The sequence below is a fragment of the Vigna radiata genome, chromosome 5 (genome assembly GCF_000741045.1).
Source record: "Vigna radiata var. radiata cultivar VC1973A chromosome 5, Vradiata_ver6, whole genome shotgun sequence".
Classification (NCBI taxonomy): Eukaryota; Viridiplantae; Streptophyta; class Magnoliopsida; order Fabales; family Fabaceae; genus Vigna; species Vigna radiata.
In genome coordinates, this window is record NC_028355.1 from 3,369,653 (window position 1) to 3,384,900 (window position 15,248).

General features: G+C 29.7%; 1 protein-coding gene across 1 annotated transcript; it reads right to left on the reverse strand.

The window, feature by feature from the left end:
• Window positions 1-13,579: 13,579 nt before the first annotated feature.
• Window positions 13,580-15,048, reverse strand: LOC106760077. The gene is made up of 2 exons (XM_014643512.1): window positions 13,896-15,048; window positions 13,580-13,620 (listed from the first exon to the last, which is right to left on the reverse strand). Exons 1-2 carry the CDS (start codon window positions 15,046-15,048, stop codon window positions 13,580-13,582), a joined length of 1,194 nt encoding a protein of 397 aa, XP_014498998.1.
• Between the last annotated feature and the right edge of the window lie 200 nt (window positions 15,049-15,248).

Genomic DNA, 15,248 nt, shown 5'->3' on the forward strand with positions numbered 1-15,248 from the left:
TATCTTATAATTTTCTTTTTACAAAAATCTTAACGAATGACTAAATAATTAAAGATGAGAGTTAAAATTAGGTAATTTGGAATTTGAGAAGTAAAACGTTTTTCACACGTTTTTATAGAGTAGACGTAAGTGAATAGAATTTGAAGGAGAGAGAGAGGATAAAGTGAAAGTCATGCATAGCCATTAAATATATGTATAGCAATTTGCATTGCATTGATGATGATGATGATGACTGTATTGGCAGAATGATTAGCTTGGTTGACGTGGTGCATACGTGTTATTCTTTTCACGATCATTTTGTGTTACAGAATTTGATTTGGTAAAAGCAAGGAAGCAGAGAAGAACATCCCAGGAACCAAATAAACAATTTCCATTATTATTTCGTACAATAGAATTCAACCAAATCTACATCTTCATCACCATTCATATCCTATCTCATTTATTTATTTATTTTATTATTTTTTAATTTTTTTAACTTTTTAAGAAAATGGCTGTTACGATTGAACTTGTCTAGGTCAGTCGTCTTTAATTCTCTTTTAAAATTTTACACACACACACATATATATATATATATATATATATATATATATATATATATATATATATATATATATATATATATATATATATATATATGGGGTTTGTTAACACGTGTACGCCTGTTTTTCAGTTGGTACGTTTTAACAATGTGTACTGGATTATAGTAGACAAAAATACCCTCATTTATCATGGATTCTAAGTTTTAAGNAAAAAAAACGAAACACCCAAACCCTTACTCACCTCCCTCATTCCTCTCAACCCTTTTTAGTTTTGGGGGTTTCTTTTTTTTTAGTTTTGAGAATGAAAATTATTTAAATATCCTTAACCTTAAAACTTGAATCCATGATAAATGAGGGTACTTTTGTCTACTATAATCCGGTACACATTGTTAAAAAGTACCAACTGAAAAACAGGCGTACGTGTATTAACAAACCCCATATATATATATATATATATATATATATATATATATATATATATATATATATATAAAAGTCTGTTACAATTAAACACATTAATTAATCATATATAATATATTTTTAAATAATCAAATCTAATAATTAATATATTTGTAGGGCATAAAAGAATCTAATTACGATATATTTCATATAATATAATACAATGGCTTTGATCTTTCTTATGTTAATTTTCTTATCTCTTGACAAATATTATAGACTGATTTTCTGACAATTAAAAGTTTAACAAAATGAAATTGTTGCTGCATACATCAAGATTATGTACATCACCATTACACGAGGCTAAGGGTTGTTTGGGATTTATTATTCATTAGATAACATTATAATATGCAAAGGTTTAGATTAGCTGATGTTGTTTTTTTCATGGATTTATTTGTTTTTTTCTAAGATTTATAATTGTTGGATGCTGTAACTGACAGTGAGTGCATGGATAATAATATGTTCTGTAAGTAACTAATAGTAATTAATATGACGAACATTACATGTGTTTTGATTTAATTATAAATTTTCATAGTTGATAACTTGTTTCTTTCAGACTAAAATTTTATAAACCAGTAGTTGGTGAGGTTCTTGAAAATTTACCTACATTATAATAAAAAGATGAAAGCACACTCGTAAGGTTACTTTGTATTATGTCTTAAGTCATATTGAAAGCATTTAGACTAATATTTCATATTACTTTCAGCACATGTATCATTCTTCTTTAATTGAGAATGAATGATCATTAAAGTGTCAATATAATTCTCAAGACTTTCTACATTCATATCAATAACATTTTGATACAATAATCATTAAGAATTCTCATTAAAACTCTTATTAATCTCAATTCCATACCACAATATATTCGAAACCATGCCACTGAACAATAAATAAACCACCATACAATTCAATAGATACCTTTACACAATCTTCAAAGCGCCTAACATAGTCCAAAGTTACGAGAAAGCAAAAGAAAGAAAGACTCAAAACATTTTATGAATTGGTCACTCAGCGCCCATAGTCGCTCAACGCTCACACTCGCTCATCCACTGCTAGAACAAACTTCTCCCCCAAATTAATTCGCTTAACCCCCAAGTTCGCTCTGCGAATACAAAAATAGTCATTTTGCTCGTTTAATGACTACATTTGTTCAACTAGATATAGTTTTACTGGCTCAACGGCTACACTCACTCAGCAAGAGTGAAAAATTCTACAACATAATAATTCTAATAAATTTGCACCATTTAACTCCACATGACCTACTTTATGCACTTTCACCAACTTCTAACACTCTAATATTGAATTCTGAACTAAAATTGACCTAACCAAAAGTAAATAAACCAACCTAAACTCATTTTGAACTATTTTACCACAAGATTCTAATCTAAAATTAACCAAAACCTCATTTTAGAGACCAAAATTAAACTCCACAAGTTATAGCTCATATTTGAGTACCTCAAGAGTTTGAACAAGTCCCAAATGACTTAAGGATAGACCCTGACTAGTTCAAATTGCCTCGGGATATCCAAATCAAAATCTCGCCACTCAAGACCCCGATTTACACTTAAAATTATCCAAAAACACCACCAACCTACTACTGCTACCACCTCTTTCTAGCTCATATTTCAACTGATTCATAACTTTAACAAGTCTCAAATCACATCCAAACAGACTCTAAAACTTAATTTCCTCTTTTTAACCCTTAATTCAAAAACCCAAATACCAAAACCGCTTATTTTTGACCAAAAACACTTGCAACTCAACCTAGTTCAATTCTCCTTCACATTTAACCAAATTCAACACCACCATTCATCATACAATCTAACTTTAACATAGAATCATTCAATATCAACATTCATCATGTGATCAAACACATACTTAGATAACAACAATTCACAGTAACTAACATTTTAACCATAAACATTCAATATTTACAAACTACACACCTTAATCATACATACTTTATAATTCAACATAAAACAAGAACTAATTTCCTTTACCTCAAAAAGAACTGTCATAGATTAACACCTCTGACCAAACCTTGCTTAGAACTCAAGAAATCTTAAGAACACCTATAAAACACAAAAAAACGTGATAAAAAAGAGTCTTTAAAACCTATTATCAACAGAGAACTAAAAAAAAACCAAAAGATACGTGCAACAATCTCAACCTATAAACGCATAAAATGTATTTTCACTATTAGTTAATCAAGAGAAGAAAAGAAAGAAAATTTTAACTTACAATATATGTCCTTAATTATTTATACATTAAATAAAAAAATAGATAAAAGATAAATAATTTCACTTTATCTTAATGTAAATAAGTCCTTATTTTCTTTCTATATAATGTTTAAAGTTTCTCACTCTTTTAAATATTCTCAGATCAATTAGATAGAAGTAAAAAATCTTAAATGAAAACACATATTATAAGAATCACCTTATTTCTTATTCTAGATTCTCTATTAACTCGCTAATTAATATAAGCGTGATTAAGATCGGACAGATTTCTAATAAGTTTAATTTTGCAAATGTGCTTAATTTTCCCATTGTGAAAATACATTTATTATAAGCTCATTTTCTCTGATGTGTTTAATTTTATTGAGAAGAGACAACCCAGACTCACGGTTTTGTTTTAAGATTTTCCATGCATTACTGTTCTTTTACAGAGGTCAATGATGTCATTTTATATTTGTAAATTACTTATATATAAAATAATAATAAAAGTATTAATTATTAAATAGGATTGGTGATATACCAAGAAGAATCACTGATGCTCTGATTCTTGAAGTGAGTTTAGGATTTAAGATTTTCTCTTAGTTAAGAATACTTAAGAAATATTTTGGGTATAAGAACCTTTTAGAGATATAAAAATATGGAGAATATCAAATATATTAAAGTTAAAAAACTTAATATGTAATATCTTTCCATTTTATTTTTTTTTAAGAAATTCCACGTTACTTTACCTTGTTTTAGAAATGAGTTAAAATAAATTCATGATAATTTTAATTAGAATATAATCTGATAAGAGATTATCATATATTTTAATTTGTTAAATTAAAAAAATTTATACTGTGTAAAATTAAAACTTTATCTACAGTAAAGATAAGAATAATTAAATTATAAAAACTTAGTGAAAACATATGCGTTTAATTTTTTTTTATGATTATAAAAAATAATAAAAATTTATTATTATTATTTTGTTATTTTTTACAATTATAAAATTAAATATAAATATTTTTATAGTTTATTATAAATATTTTTTTGTTTATTTTATAGATAATTTTGTAATTAAAAAGTAGTTAAATTAAGAAAAGATCAAATAAAGAAAATAAATTTAAAAAATTTCACTTAATAAAATTGATAAAATAATTATTTTAATTTTTTATTATTTTGATCATACATAATTTTAATTATATTTAACAAAATTAATGTTGATTTAAAGAATAAAATTGGAAGATAGATGTGATAAAAGAAAAAAATATTTTATGTACAGATATAAATTAAAAAGTAAATAACAACTTCAAATTAAGGTAAACTAAATAGGTATAAAAATCCAAAATAGCCGTATTACATGTGATGAAAAAACACTACAAAATGGGTGGCTCTATAATGTCGATAATTCATTATTATTTTTTGTTTTTTCCTTAAATGAGAAAAGAAAAATCTAATAAAATGGAAAAAAAAATATTATGCATGAAAAAGAAGAGAAGAAAAAAAAAATAAAAAATATTTTGACAGAAGGGATCTGAAATAGTGAATGGCCTTATCATGCAGATAAGGACATTGTGTGGCCCTTTCTGTGTCATTCTCTTCTTTTCCAAAACTATTATTAATTAATTTCTCTTTTTGTTTGTACTCATTTTTTCTGTTAATATTTTAGTAATAAATTTTCAGATTAATACAACAAAAGTGTGGTCGGAATGCAAAGCTTGCAATTATAATGCTACCCCACAGGAGTTGTTCATATGAAACCAAGAAAAAGTGCACAGTAATATATTTAGACAACATTTTTTACAGGTAAATAATATTTAAATATTATAAAAAATATTATTTAAGTATTATTATCCTTATTTTCTTCACAATTAACTTTTTTTCATAGTTTTTAGGAAACAATTCTTCTTTATAAAAAAAATACTCAAACTTTAAAAAACCTAAATTAATTTAAGGAAATTTAAATAGTATTTTATTTTTCAAATTTAAATTTGATCTTTTTAGTTACTTGCTTTGAAAATCAGATTTTGTTTTAATCCCAAAAAAAATTAAAAACTGTTGAAATCTGAAATTTTCCAATCCATATATAATTAAATATTTTTCTATTAAACTTCTATTACTACATGATTGTTTGGTTAAAAATGTTTTCATCTAATCAGTCAACATTTATAAAGAAAGAAGATTTATCCAATCTCAAAAATTCATTGTCATGGTTAAGAGTTGATCAATCGGTTATTGTATTGTTAAGACCACATATCTAACATGTTTAAATAAGTAAAAGTACGTAGAATACATCTATAAATTTTTTAACTGTAATTAGATTAATCTTAATTAAAAGTTCATTTTAAAACATATAAATACATAAACTTTAAGATTTTATTGTGATAATCGATAAATCCATTATATTCTCGACCATATAAAAAAACTTCCTAAATAATTAAGACACTTTAAACACTTTAAAAATTGAAAATTATCTTATAATAAAAAAATGATTTGTTAAGTTTTATATAAAAACTATCTTATTTCTATTGGTATCATATTGAAATAAAATAATATGTATGTCAGAATCGAAAGAATTTTTGTAATATTACCTCAATTGACATCCATAAAACATTATAGTCTGGTAGAAAAGCAGAGTTAATATTTTAATTTATGAAACAATATAATATTACTCTAGTATTTGGTTTGACTATAAATGTTGAACACTAGGTAAAACGATGACCATAAAAAAATATGTGGTTGTCTAAGCACCTAGACAATAAAGAAATCAATCTTTATAATTGCAACTAATGGTCGGAAAGTTTGGTTATCATTTTGGCATAAATTAGAAGTAAATTATTGAAATTTAGAGGGTTAGTTGCATTGATCTTAGGGATAATATTAAATTAGCATGCTGCATTTATAAGTCGGTGCTTCCATCCCAAAAATAATACCTTATGCTTTGGTTTGTTGTAAATAATTCAGTTGCCCATTTCTATATGTCTTCTTCCCTAATGCACTTTTTTTATTATTCTTATGAGTGTTTTAGTTGTCTTCAGCCACTCATGATAATGACATATATACCACCTCACAACTAAACAAATCTTAAATTCTTCTTGCATGATTGAATCAAATATTTGTTGTTACCATCATTAGAAAAACTAATTTTTAAAACTAAAAATTACCCAAAAGTGAACAATAATTTTTCAAAAATGATAATTTTTTCAAAATTATGAAACTTATATTGTATTTTTATCATATTTAATAATTTTAGACATTGTCCGTTTCAGAGAGTGTAATGTTCTCTAATTGAAGTTTAAGAAGAATTAATTGTTATTTATAACAGATGATTATTGACTTTTCATCAAGTGAATTTTGTTAAAGTCAATTATTATATACATCTGTTTAGAAAATGTGTGAATTTGTATGAGTTTTTAGGGCTTATTTATGTGTCTATAAAAAAAATACTCATTTATGTGATGTGCAAGTTTTTAAAATATAAAATGAAAATTTAGAATATCAAAATTATAATAATAGTAACTGGCTAAAAATAATCTAAGAAATGAAATAAAGAAAAACGGGAAAATATGTGAAGGAGGAAACTCCTAAAAACATTCTCCAATATATATTTGTATAAGAGACTTGAAATTAATTCAGACCAAGTTAAATAAATACTAAGACTTTTAAGTATATAAATTATGAAGTCGACCATATAAAAGTATATATAATTATTTTTAATACGTACTAAATAGTAATGTATAATAATTCTAATTGTAGTTAAATATGCATATTAACCTTTAGAAAGGATGAACATAGTATATAACAACTCTGCATACTTCAAAAGGTTGAGAAAAAAGCTTTAAGAAAAGATAATAAATATTCAAATTTTGATTGAATGTAATGCATGGAAATGTTTAACATAAAAAAAATATATAAGATATTTTTGTTTTGTTTGTCTAATTGCAATTATCTTATAAAATCAATTATAAATTGTCATAACAAATATTTTAGATATTTTGATTAAAAATTTAAGAGAAGTTTCATTGTAATTGAGTTTCATGAATCATATGAAGATAAAACTCTATACAATATACTATTATTTCATTTAAACATTCCTATTAAGGTATACTAGTCCTAGTCTCTTAGTAACTAGTTCTAAATTCATATATTAAATTGTTAATCCCTTAGTCAATTTAACATATAATTTGCATTAAGTCAAATGCTAAGAATGATCAAGGTATTGAATTTATCTCTATATCCAAAATCACTTAGATGCTCTATCTATGTCCATGTTCAAAGTTACTCTGCAGTAAGCAGAAACATTCAAATAACATTATATTTCCATACAATGATAGTAAATCCAAGTATATGAACGAACAACAATATATTGCATAGGAATTTTACATCATATTGAATTCATTGCATCAAATTCCAACGAAAGAAAAATCTAGCTATTTCTAGTTATCTAAAATGTAAAAATTTGGTGAAGAGTTTTCCTGAAATTTTTTCGTGGCTTTCAGACCAGAACTCATTTTGTTTTTTGTCTTTCTCGACTTGATAACCATTCCAGAATTATATAATTCGCTGAGTGTCCAAGTATGCATGCGCTGAACGAAAATTCAATTGTTCATCTGATAATTGATCCCATTCGCTGAGTGAGTTGCTATGCTCGTTAATTGAGTGATCTTCCTTTTAGTTGAGCGTATCATGAGTGGCTTAGCAAGAAAATACTGATAAATCTTCAATGGTGTATAAAGTTTTTATACAATGAACTAAACAAACTTTTCTAATAACTATTATATTTTTTTTACGAGGAAAACACATAATTTATAAATAATTACAACTTTAAAAATATTAATAAATATGTAAACAAGTATTTTTCACACTTATCTTATCAAGGACATAATCACACACTATTGTCTCCTACTAATTCATTGCCTTATCTAAAATAAAGATAATTGTTGATAAATTATAATGATTCATTATTTGTTTCAGTGCATAAATTGATTTAACAATGATAACGGATAAAATCAGCATTATTTGTTGACATTTTTAAGTTGAATAAAATAAAACTATTTTAAACAATACTATATACATACTTACTATATTTTATATATGCATATACTAAACAATAATTTAAAAAGTTGGATATATTAAAAATTTAAAGCTTTATTACATTTTAAAAAAAATACTATGATGTTAAAGATAAATTTAGAACTATGTTAAACATGTTATTCATGGTAGTAGTTTGGTTTAATGTTAGAAATATTTTGATTTGTTAGTGAATCTTTAATTTGTTTTATTCTTTATATTATTATTTTTACTTAATTGAATTTTAATTTTTGTTAAATAAGATCTATGTGTTTTTTTTTTGTTAAATCGAGGTTAATATATGTATTTAGAAGGTGATCACTGGTTAATCTAATAAAAGACATAGTAATTTAGTCTTTAAAGTATATGAGTTAATATAGTCTTTATATTTTCTTGTTAACTTAATAAAGTCTTTATATTTAAAAAAAAAATAGAGATCATTGTCCCTTTGGTTAAATAACATTAATATTGTTACAAGGTGACTACATGTACTTCTTTAACATATTTTTTCGATAGACATAATTTCATCAAAATCACTTCTTTCATATCAAAAACCGTCACCTTTAGATTAAATATCATAGATTCAATATCTTCATTTTTATCTAATGCATATTTAGAGATGTGCTCATAAACCCAATTCTGGGTTTTCAATTTGTTTCCAAGGAAAAAGGAATACATTGTCTTAAGTTTAGAGAGACAACAACCTTAATCAAGACTGCATTATTATATTTGACAACAATTGAGAATAAATTGAATACAAAATAATATAAAATAAAATTTTTAAAAAATTTAATATAATAACCAAATTATTAATTAAATGGAAATGTATTTTTATTATTTTATATAACTTAATGATATAAAAAAAAGTTAAAAAAAAGTAACAAAACAAAACAGGTTTTTTGAGATTTGATTATTATATTATATTAAAGAAAATCATTGATTAACTACTGGTGTAAAATAAGGCTTCAATATCTCCCATTTAGATGTTGGAATACGAAAAATCTAATGTAAAAAAATATCAGTGACATTTTTGTAAATAAATATTCAATTTCGACATCATAATTTATACTTTCCGATGTCATATGCTCATTAGATGTCAAAATTATCAATTTTCGTCATCATATTGGATAAACTTTATGAAAATGTTTGGCGGGAAGGTAAAAATGTATGAACGTATTACATCGAATGCTCTAGTTTCAGACGTCAAAGAGCTATAAGACGTCAAAATATCACTTTTCAGACGTTAAATGTTAGTGAATTCATTAAAAATTTGGGTAAAAGGGTGAAAAATTATTCATTTTATCTTTCGACTACTAGCACGTCTAATCTTTCTTTTGTTAAATGCATGTTGATTTACTGTTTTAGGTATGATTTTCTTTCGTTTTGACCGATTGATTTCGTACACAGATGCTCTTTAGAGCATAGGCGTGTTCTCCTTTCTCCTTCACGACGACATTATTCCAACAGTGAACCCATGTTCAAGAAGGTTAGTTTCATTTTGGTTTTTTGATGAACTTTCGTTTTCGTTTTTTATAGGTTAAAAATTGGTTGAACTTGTTGGTATTGTTGATATCGATATTGTTAAACTTGTTTGTTGTTCATACACCGTATACATCCAAACTTAAGGTAAAATTGAGAATATATTCAAAATAACTCCAAATGACCTATAAAAATTTTCAAAGCACAAAAAAAATATCAGAAGCCCCCCAAAAAACAAATAGATCAAAATTCAAAGTCTAAATATATGAAATATTCTTGCAAAGTTTGAAAAACACAAAATAAATTGATAAAAAAAAAATAAAACAGCCTTTTATTTCAATAAAAAATAATAACTATAATTATTAAAACTAAAAATCACAAGTAATTACTTATTATAATTCTATTCACTCTACTAGTGTAACATTACTACTAACATACATAATAAATAAAGAGAAATGGGCCAAACCGTAAAAAAGCCCAATCACCCCTTTAACCCAAAACGCACGTTTTGCATCAGAGTAAAAACGCATCAGAGTAAAACCAAGCCTTCAACCAGAAGGTTCTTCATCTGTCAGATGGTTGGTGAGCAACAGAGCTTCGGGTAGAGTGAGGTCTTCAAGGAGAACGGGAGTGGAGCAAAGTGAAGGCCTTCCTGGGNGGATCTGCAACAGATCAAGCAGTTCACCTCTCACAGATGAAGCACCGAGTAAGAAAGGAAGGAGAAGATCGAAAGAAGAAAAAGATCGAGAGAAAAAGGTAAGTGCAAGAACTCAGTCTCGTATATTCATGTATGTATAATATGGTGTGTGTCTCTTGAAATAAAATGTACAAGGGAACTCTATTTATAGAGTTCTGAAAAGGGAAAAGAAAGCTAACACAAAAGAGGGTGTGGTTACTGTGTGAAAACGGTAACCCCCCAAACAAACAAACAGAATAATAATAACAAACAGAATAATAATCCTAATAGCCCCCCCTCAAGCTGGATGGTGTATGGTCACCAATCCAAGCTTGCTAACAATAGATTTGAACCGAACACGATGAGGGCACTTTGTAAAAATGTCCGCTAGTTGTTCCTCTGAGCTAATAGGGAGAAGATGTAGAAGGTTAGCCTGTATCTTCTCGCGAACAACGTGACAATCAAGCTCTATGTGCTTGGTCCGTTCATGAAAGCTCTGATTATGAGCTATATGCCTGGCTGACTTGTTATCACAGTACAGAGCTGGAACTCCAGCTTCTTGAACCTTTAAATCGTCTAGGAGATAGTGAATCCACTGAATCTCGCAGGTAGTGGCCGCAAGAGCTCTATACTCTGCTTCAGTGGAAGACCTTGAGACTGTGCTTTGCTTCTTTGTTTTCCATGAAATTAGTGATGACCCAAGGAAGATGCAAAAACCTGTGGTAGATCTCCTAGTATTAGGACAAGTTGCCCAATCCGAATCACTGAAGGCCTTTAAGTGTATGGGTGAGTCCGCTGGGAAGAACAGTCCTTCGGAGGGTTTAGATTTAATGTACCTAAGCACATGTTGAATAGCCCGAAAGTGATAGTCAGTTGGAGATTGTACAAATTGACTCAACAAATTAATAGAAAAACATAAGTCAGGTCTAGTGTTTGTGAGATAAAGCAACTTCCCTATCAATCTCCGATATGAGGTGGGATTCTTCAAATAATTGTCATCCCTGTATAAAGAGCTGGTATCACTTAGAAATGGGGTTGAACAAGGTTTGCAGCCCAACATTCCTGTTTCCTCAAGAGTATCTAAAGCATATTTTCTTTGGGACAAATGAATTCCTTTCTTGGATCTTGCTACCTCCAATCCTAGGAAATATTTGAGTTCTCCTAGATCTTTGACCTGAAACTTGTTGTGCAAAAGACCCTTTACACTGTTAATTTCTGTCATGGAATTCCCTGCTAATATGATGTCATCAACATAGACAAGAATGGCTGTGAATCCAGTAGGTGTTCTCTTGGTGAAGAGGGAATGGTCACTCTTTGATTGTGTGTAGTTGACAGAAGTGAGGAAGGTGGATAACTTCTCAAACCATTGCCTACTAGCTTGCTTTAGGCCATATAGGGACTTGGTAAGTTTGCATACTTGGCCTTTCTTATTGCTATTAAGACCTGGGGGTAGTTCCATGTAGACTTCTTCATTTAAGTCTCCATGCAAGAAAGCATTGTTCACATCTAACTGTTGCAGAAACCAATTTTGAGAGGCTGCCACTGCAATGAGCAGCCTAACCGTAGTCAACTTTGCAACAGGAGAAAATGTATCTAAATAATCTATTCCTTCTTGTTGAGTGTACCCCTTTGCTACTAGGCGAGCTTTATGCCTCTCTATAGTCCCATCAGCTTTATATTTAGTCTTATATACCCATCTGCAACCAATAGCTGTCTTCCCTTGCGGAAGTTGTGTCAAAAACCAGGTGTTGTTGTCCTGCAAAGCTTTTATTTCTTTCTGCATTGCCTCTGCCCATACACCAATGTCTTTGGCTTCATTATAGGAGCGAGGCTCACTGTTAGCAGTGATTGCCATAGTGTACCTCAGATGCTTTTCTGTCAAAGAATTACAGGACAAGAGATCAGAGATGGGATAAGGGGTTTTAAGGCTGTTTTTAATAGATATGGATTGATTCACCTGGTGAACATAATCACTCAAGTATGCTGGAGTTTTTCTGGCTCTATCAGACCTCCTGTGTCCATTATCCCTTTCGCTGTTATCAGGTTCACCATCAGTGCTGTTGTTTTCTATTACATTGTGATGTATCCCTTGTTCAGTAATCCTTTCATCATCATTGCAGGCAGAACTTCCTGCAGGACTATTGAGGGAGGCAGTTATGTCTTCTCCTTCACTGTCAAACTCTGTGTTGCTTTGCTGATTTTTCCAAGGAAAAATATTCTCATAAAAGACTACATTTCGACTTATGAACAACTCTCTAGTATTGATGTCTAGGACTATATAACCTTTGACACCATGTTTGTACCCTAGGAAAATTCCTTTCCTAGCTCTTGGATCAAGCTTATTCCTGCCAGCTTCAAGAGTTGAAGCAAAACAGAGACATCCAAAGGTTTTTAAATCTAAATAGGTGGGAGGAACATTATAGATTCTGCTGTGAGGTGTTTCATTGTTAATAGTTGGAGTAGGTAGCCTGTTTATAAGGTAAACAACATGACTAACAGCATAGGACCAATAGGCTTTTGGTATGTTTGACTGGAACATGAGCCCACGTGTCACATTGAGAATGTGTTGGTGCTTGCGCTCAACAACTGAATTTTGTTCAGGGGTTTCAACACAACTAGTTTGATGATTAATACCATACAAATCAAATAGGCTAGTACAGTTGAATTCTGGTCCATTATCAGACCTAACAGCCCTAATCTCTTTACCAAATTGATTTTTAATTTTAACAATAAAGTTTTCCAACAGACCTCTTGTTTGACCTTTGTTGTTCATTAAAAAAATCCAAGTATGTCTACTATAGTCATCAACAATAGTAAGAAAATATTTATGGCCATGTATGGAAGAAACAAAAAAAGGGCCCCATATGTCACAATGAATAAGATCAAAACATGTAGCAGACAAGGAATTACTTATAGGAAAAGACAGTTTGTGCTGCTTAGCATAGTGGCAAACATCACAAATGGTATTAGCATTCATTTGAACATAAGGAAAAAATTCACAAATCTGTTTTACAACCTTCTGTCCAGGATGGCCTAGTCTATAGTGCCATATATTTACATCAACTTGTTTAAAAGAAAAAACAGAGTTCGAAACAAAATCCTGATCATGAGTGGGAAAAGCTTGTAAGTAGTATAAGCCTTTGTGAGGATTAGCATACCCAATCATCTTCAATGTAGTGTTCTCCCTTATCTGACAAAACTCAGAGGAAAAGATTAGACTGCAGTTCAAGTCTCTTGTAAGACTTTGAACAGAAATTAAGTTGAAAGAGAAAATAGGTATATACAATACATTAAAGATTACAAAATCTTTAGAAAGTTGGACAGTTCCTGCATGTTCAGCTGTAACAATTGAATTATTTGGCAATTTAACAGTGATGGGTTTAATTTTATAAAAAGTAACATAATTTTTCTTTTCATGGGTCACATGGTCAGTGGCCCCAGTGTCAATAATCCAAGAGGATATACCTGGCTTGTCCTCCTTATCATTTCTCTGCATCTGATTGATGTTGTGTATGGGGTCATCGACCTTCTCAATCATCTTGAGAAGTTTTTCAACTTGCTCAGGTGTGAACTTGTTTAAAGTAGTGTTGATGGTTCCCTGGTGGGTAGTTTTCAGTCTAGTATTGTTTTGGCAGACATTAGTGGAACTCCATCCACTTCTCTTCTCTTGAGTGCCATCATTCTTCTTGTACCAGGGGGGAAAGCCGTGCTTGGAGTAGCACTCATCAACTGTGTGATTCATTTTATTGCAATAGGAACACTGTTTTCCATGATTGGGATTTCTCCCTCTCCCTCTTCCCTGATTATGTGGTCCAGTAGCTCTTCCCTGACCTCTCCAGGTCTGTTCTGTTCTCCAATTACTGTTTCTGTCTGCAATGTTGGCTAAAATTCTGGTGGTCTCACCAGAATTATTCTGGACAACAGTGCCAACATCAGACTTTTCTTGCCTCTCTTGTTGCATAATGAGAGAGAATACTCGATTAATATTGGGCAGGGGCTCCATCAATAGGATCTGGGTTCGAACAGTGTTATAGGTCTCATTTAACCCTTTCAAAAAACATATAACATGCTCTATTTCTCTGTATTTTAGAGAAATTTTTGAGAGCTGACAGCTGCAAGGAGTCTTGCATGTGCAGTTGGGTATTGGTCTCAAAGATTCCAATTCTTCCCATAGGATCTTTAAATCAGTAAAAAACTGACTGACACTTCTCTCCCCTTGCTTGATTGAATGAATGTCTTGAAGAAGATCAGAGATTTTAAAGTAGTCACCTTTAGAGAATCTTTCCTTCAATTCATCCCATAATTCTTTGGCCTCTTCAACATATATCACACTTTCTGCAATCTGTTGAGAAAGTGTTTTTGTAATCCATGAGAGTACCATTACATTGCATCTTTCCCATGCATCAAACATAGGGTCTTTGCTGTTCTGGGGTTTTTTGATAGACCCATCAATAAATTTGATTTTGTTCTTTGAGAGAAGAGCTCTTCTCATGCAGCGGCTCCAAGTAGTGTAATTAGAATCAGTTAAGACCTGGGAAATGAGGGTTAGTCCTGGATTCTCTCCAGGGTGTAAGTAAAAAGGACTTGCTGGGTTATTGGATTGATCTTTGTCATCCATGATAGTAGAAAATCAAGAAAGAATCCAAGAAACTAATCAAGAATGATCAAGAACCGAAAACTGGGCAGAAAAAGCAAGGTGGGTATAATTCCTGCTCTTGATACCATAAAGAGAAATGGGCCAAACCGTAAAAAAGCCCAATCACCCCTTTAACCCAAAACGCACGTTTTGCATCAGAGTAAAAACGCATCAGAGTAAAA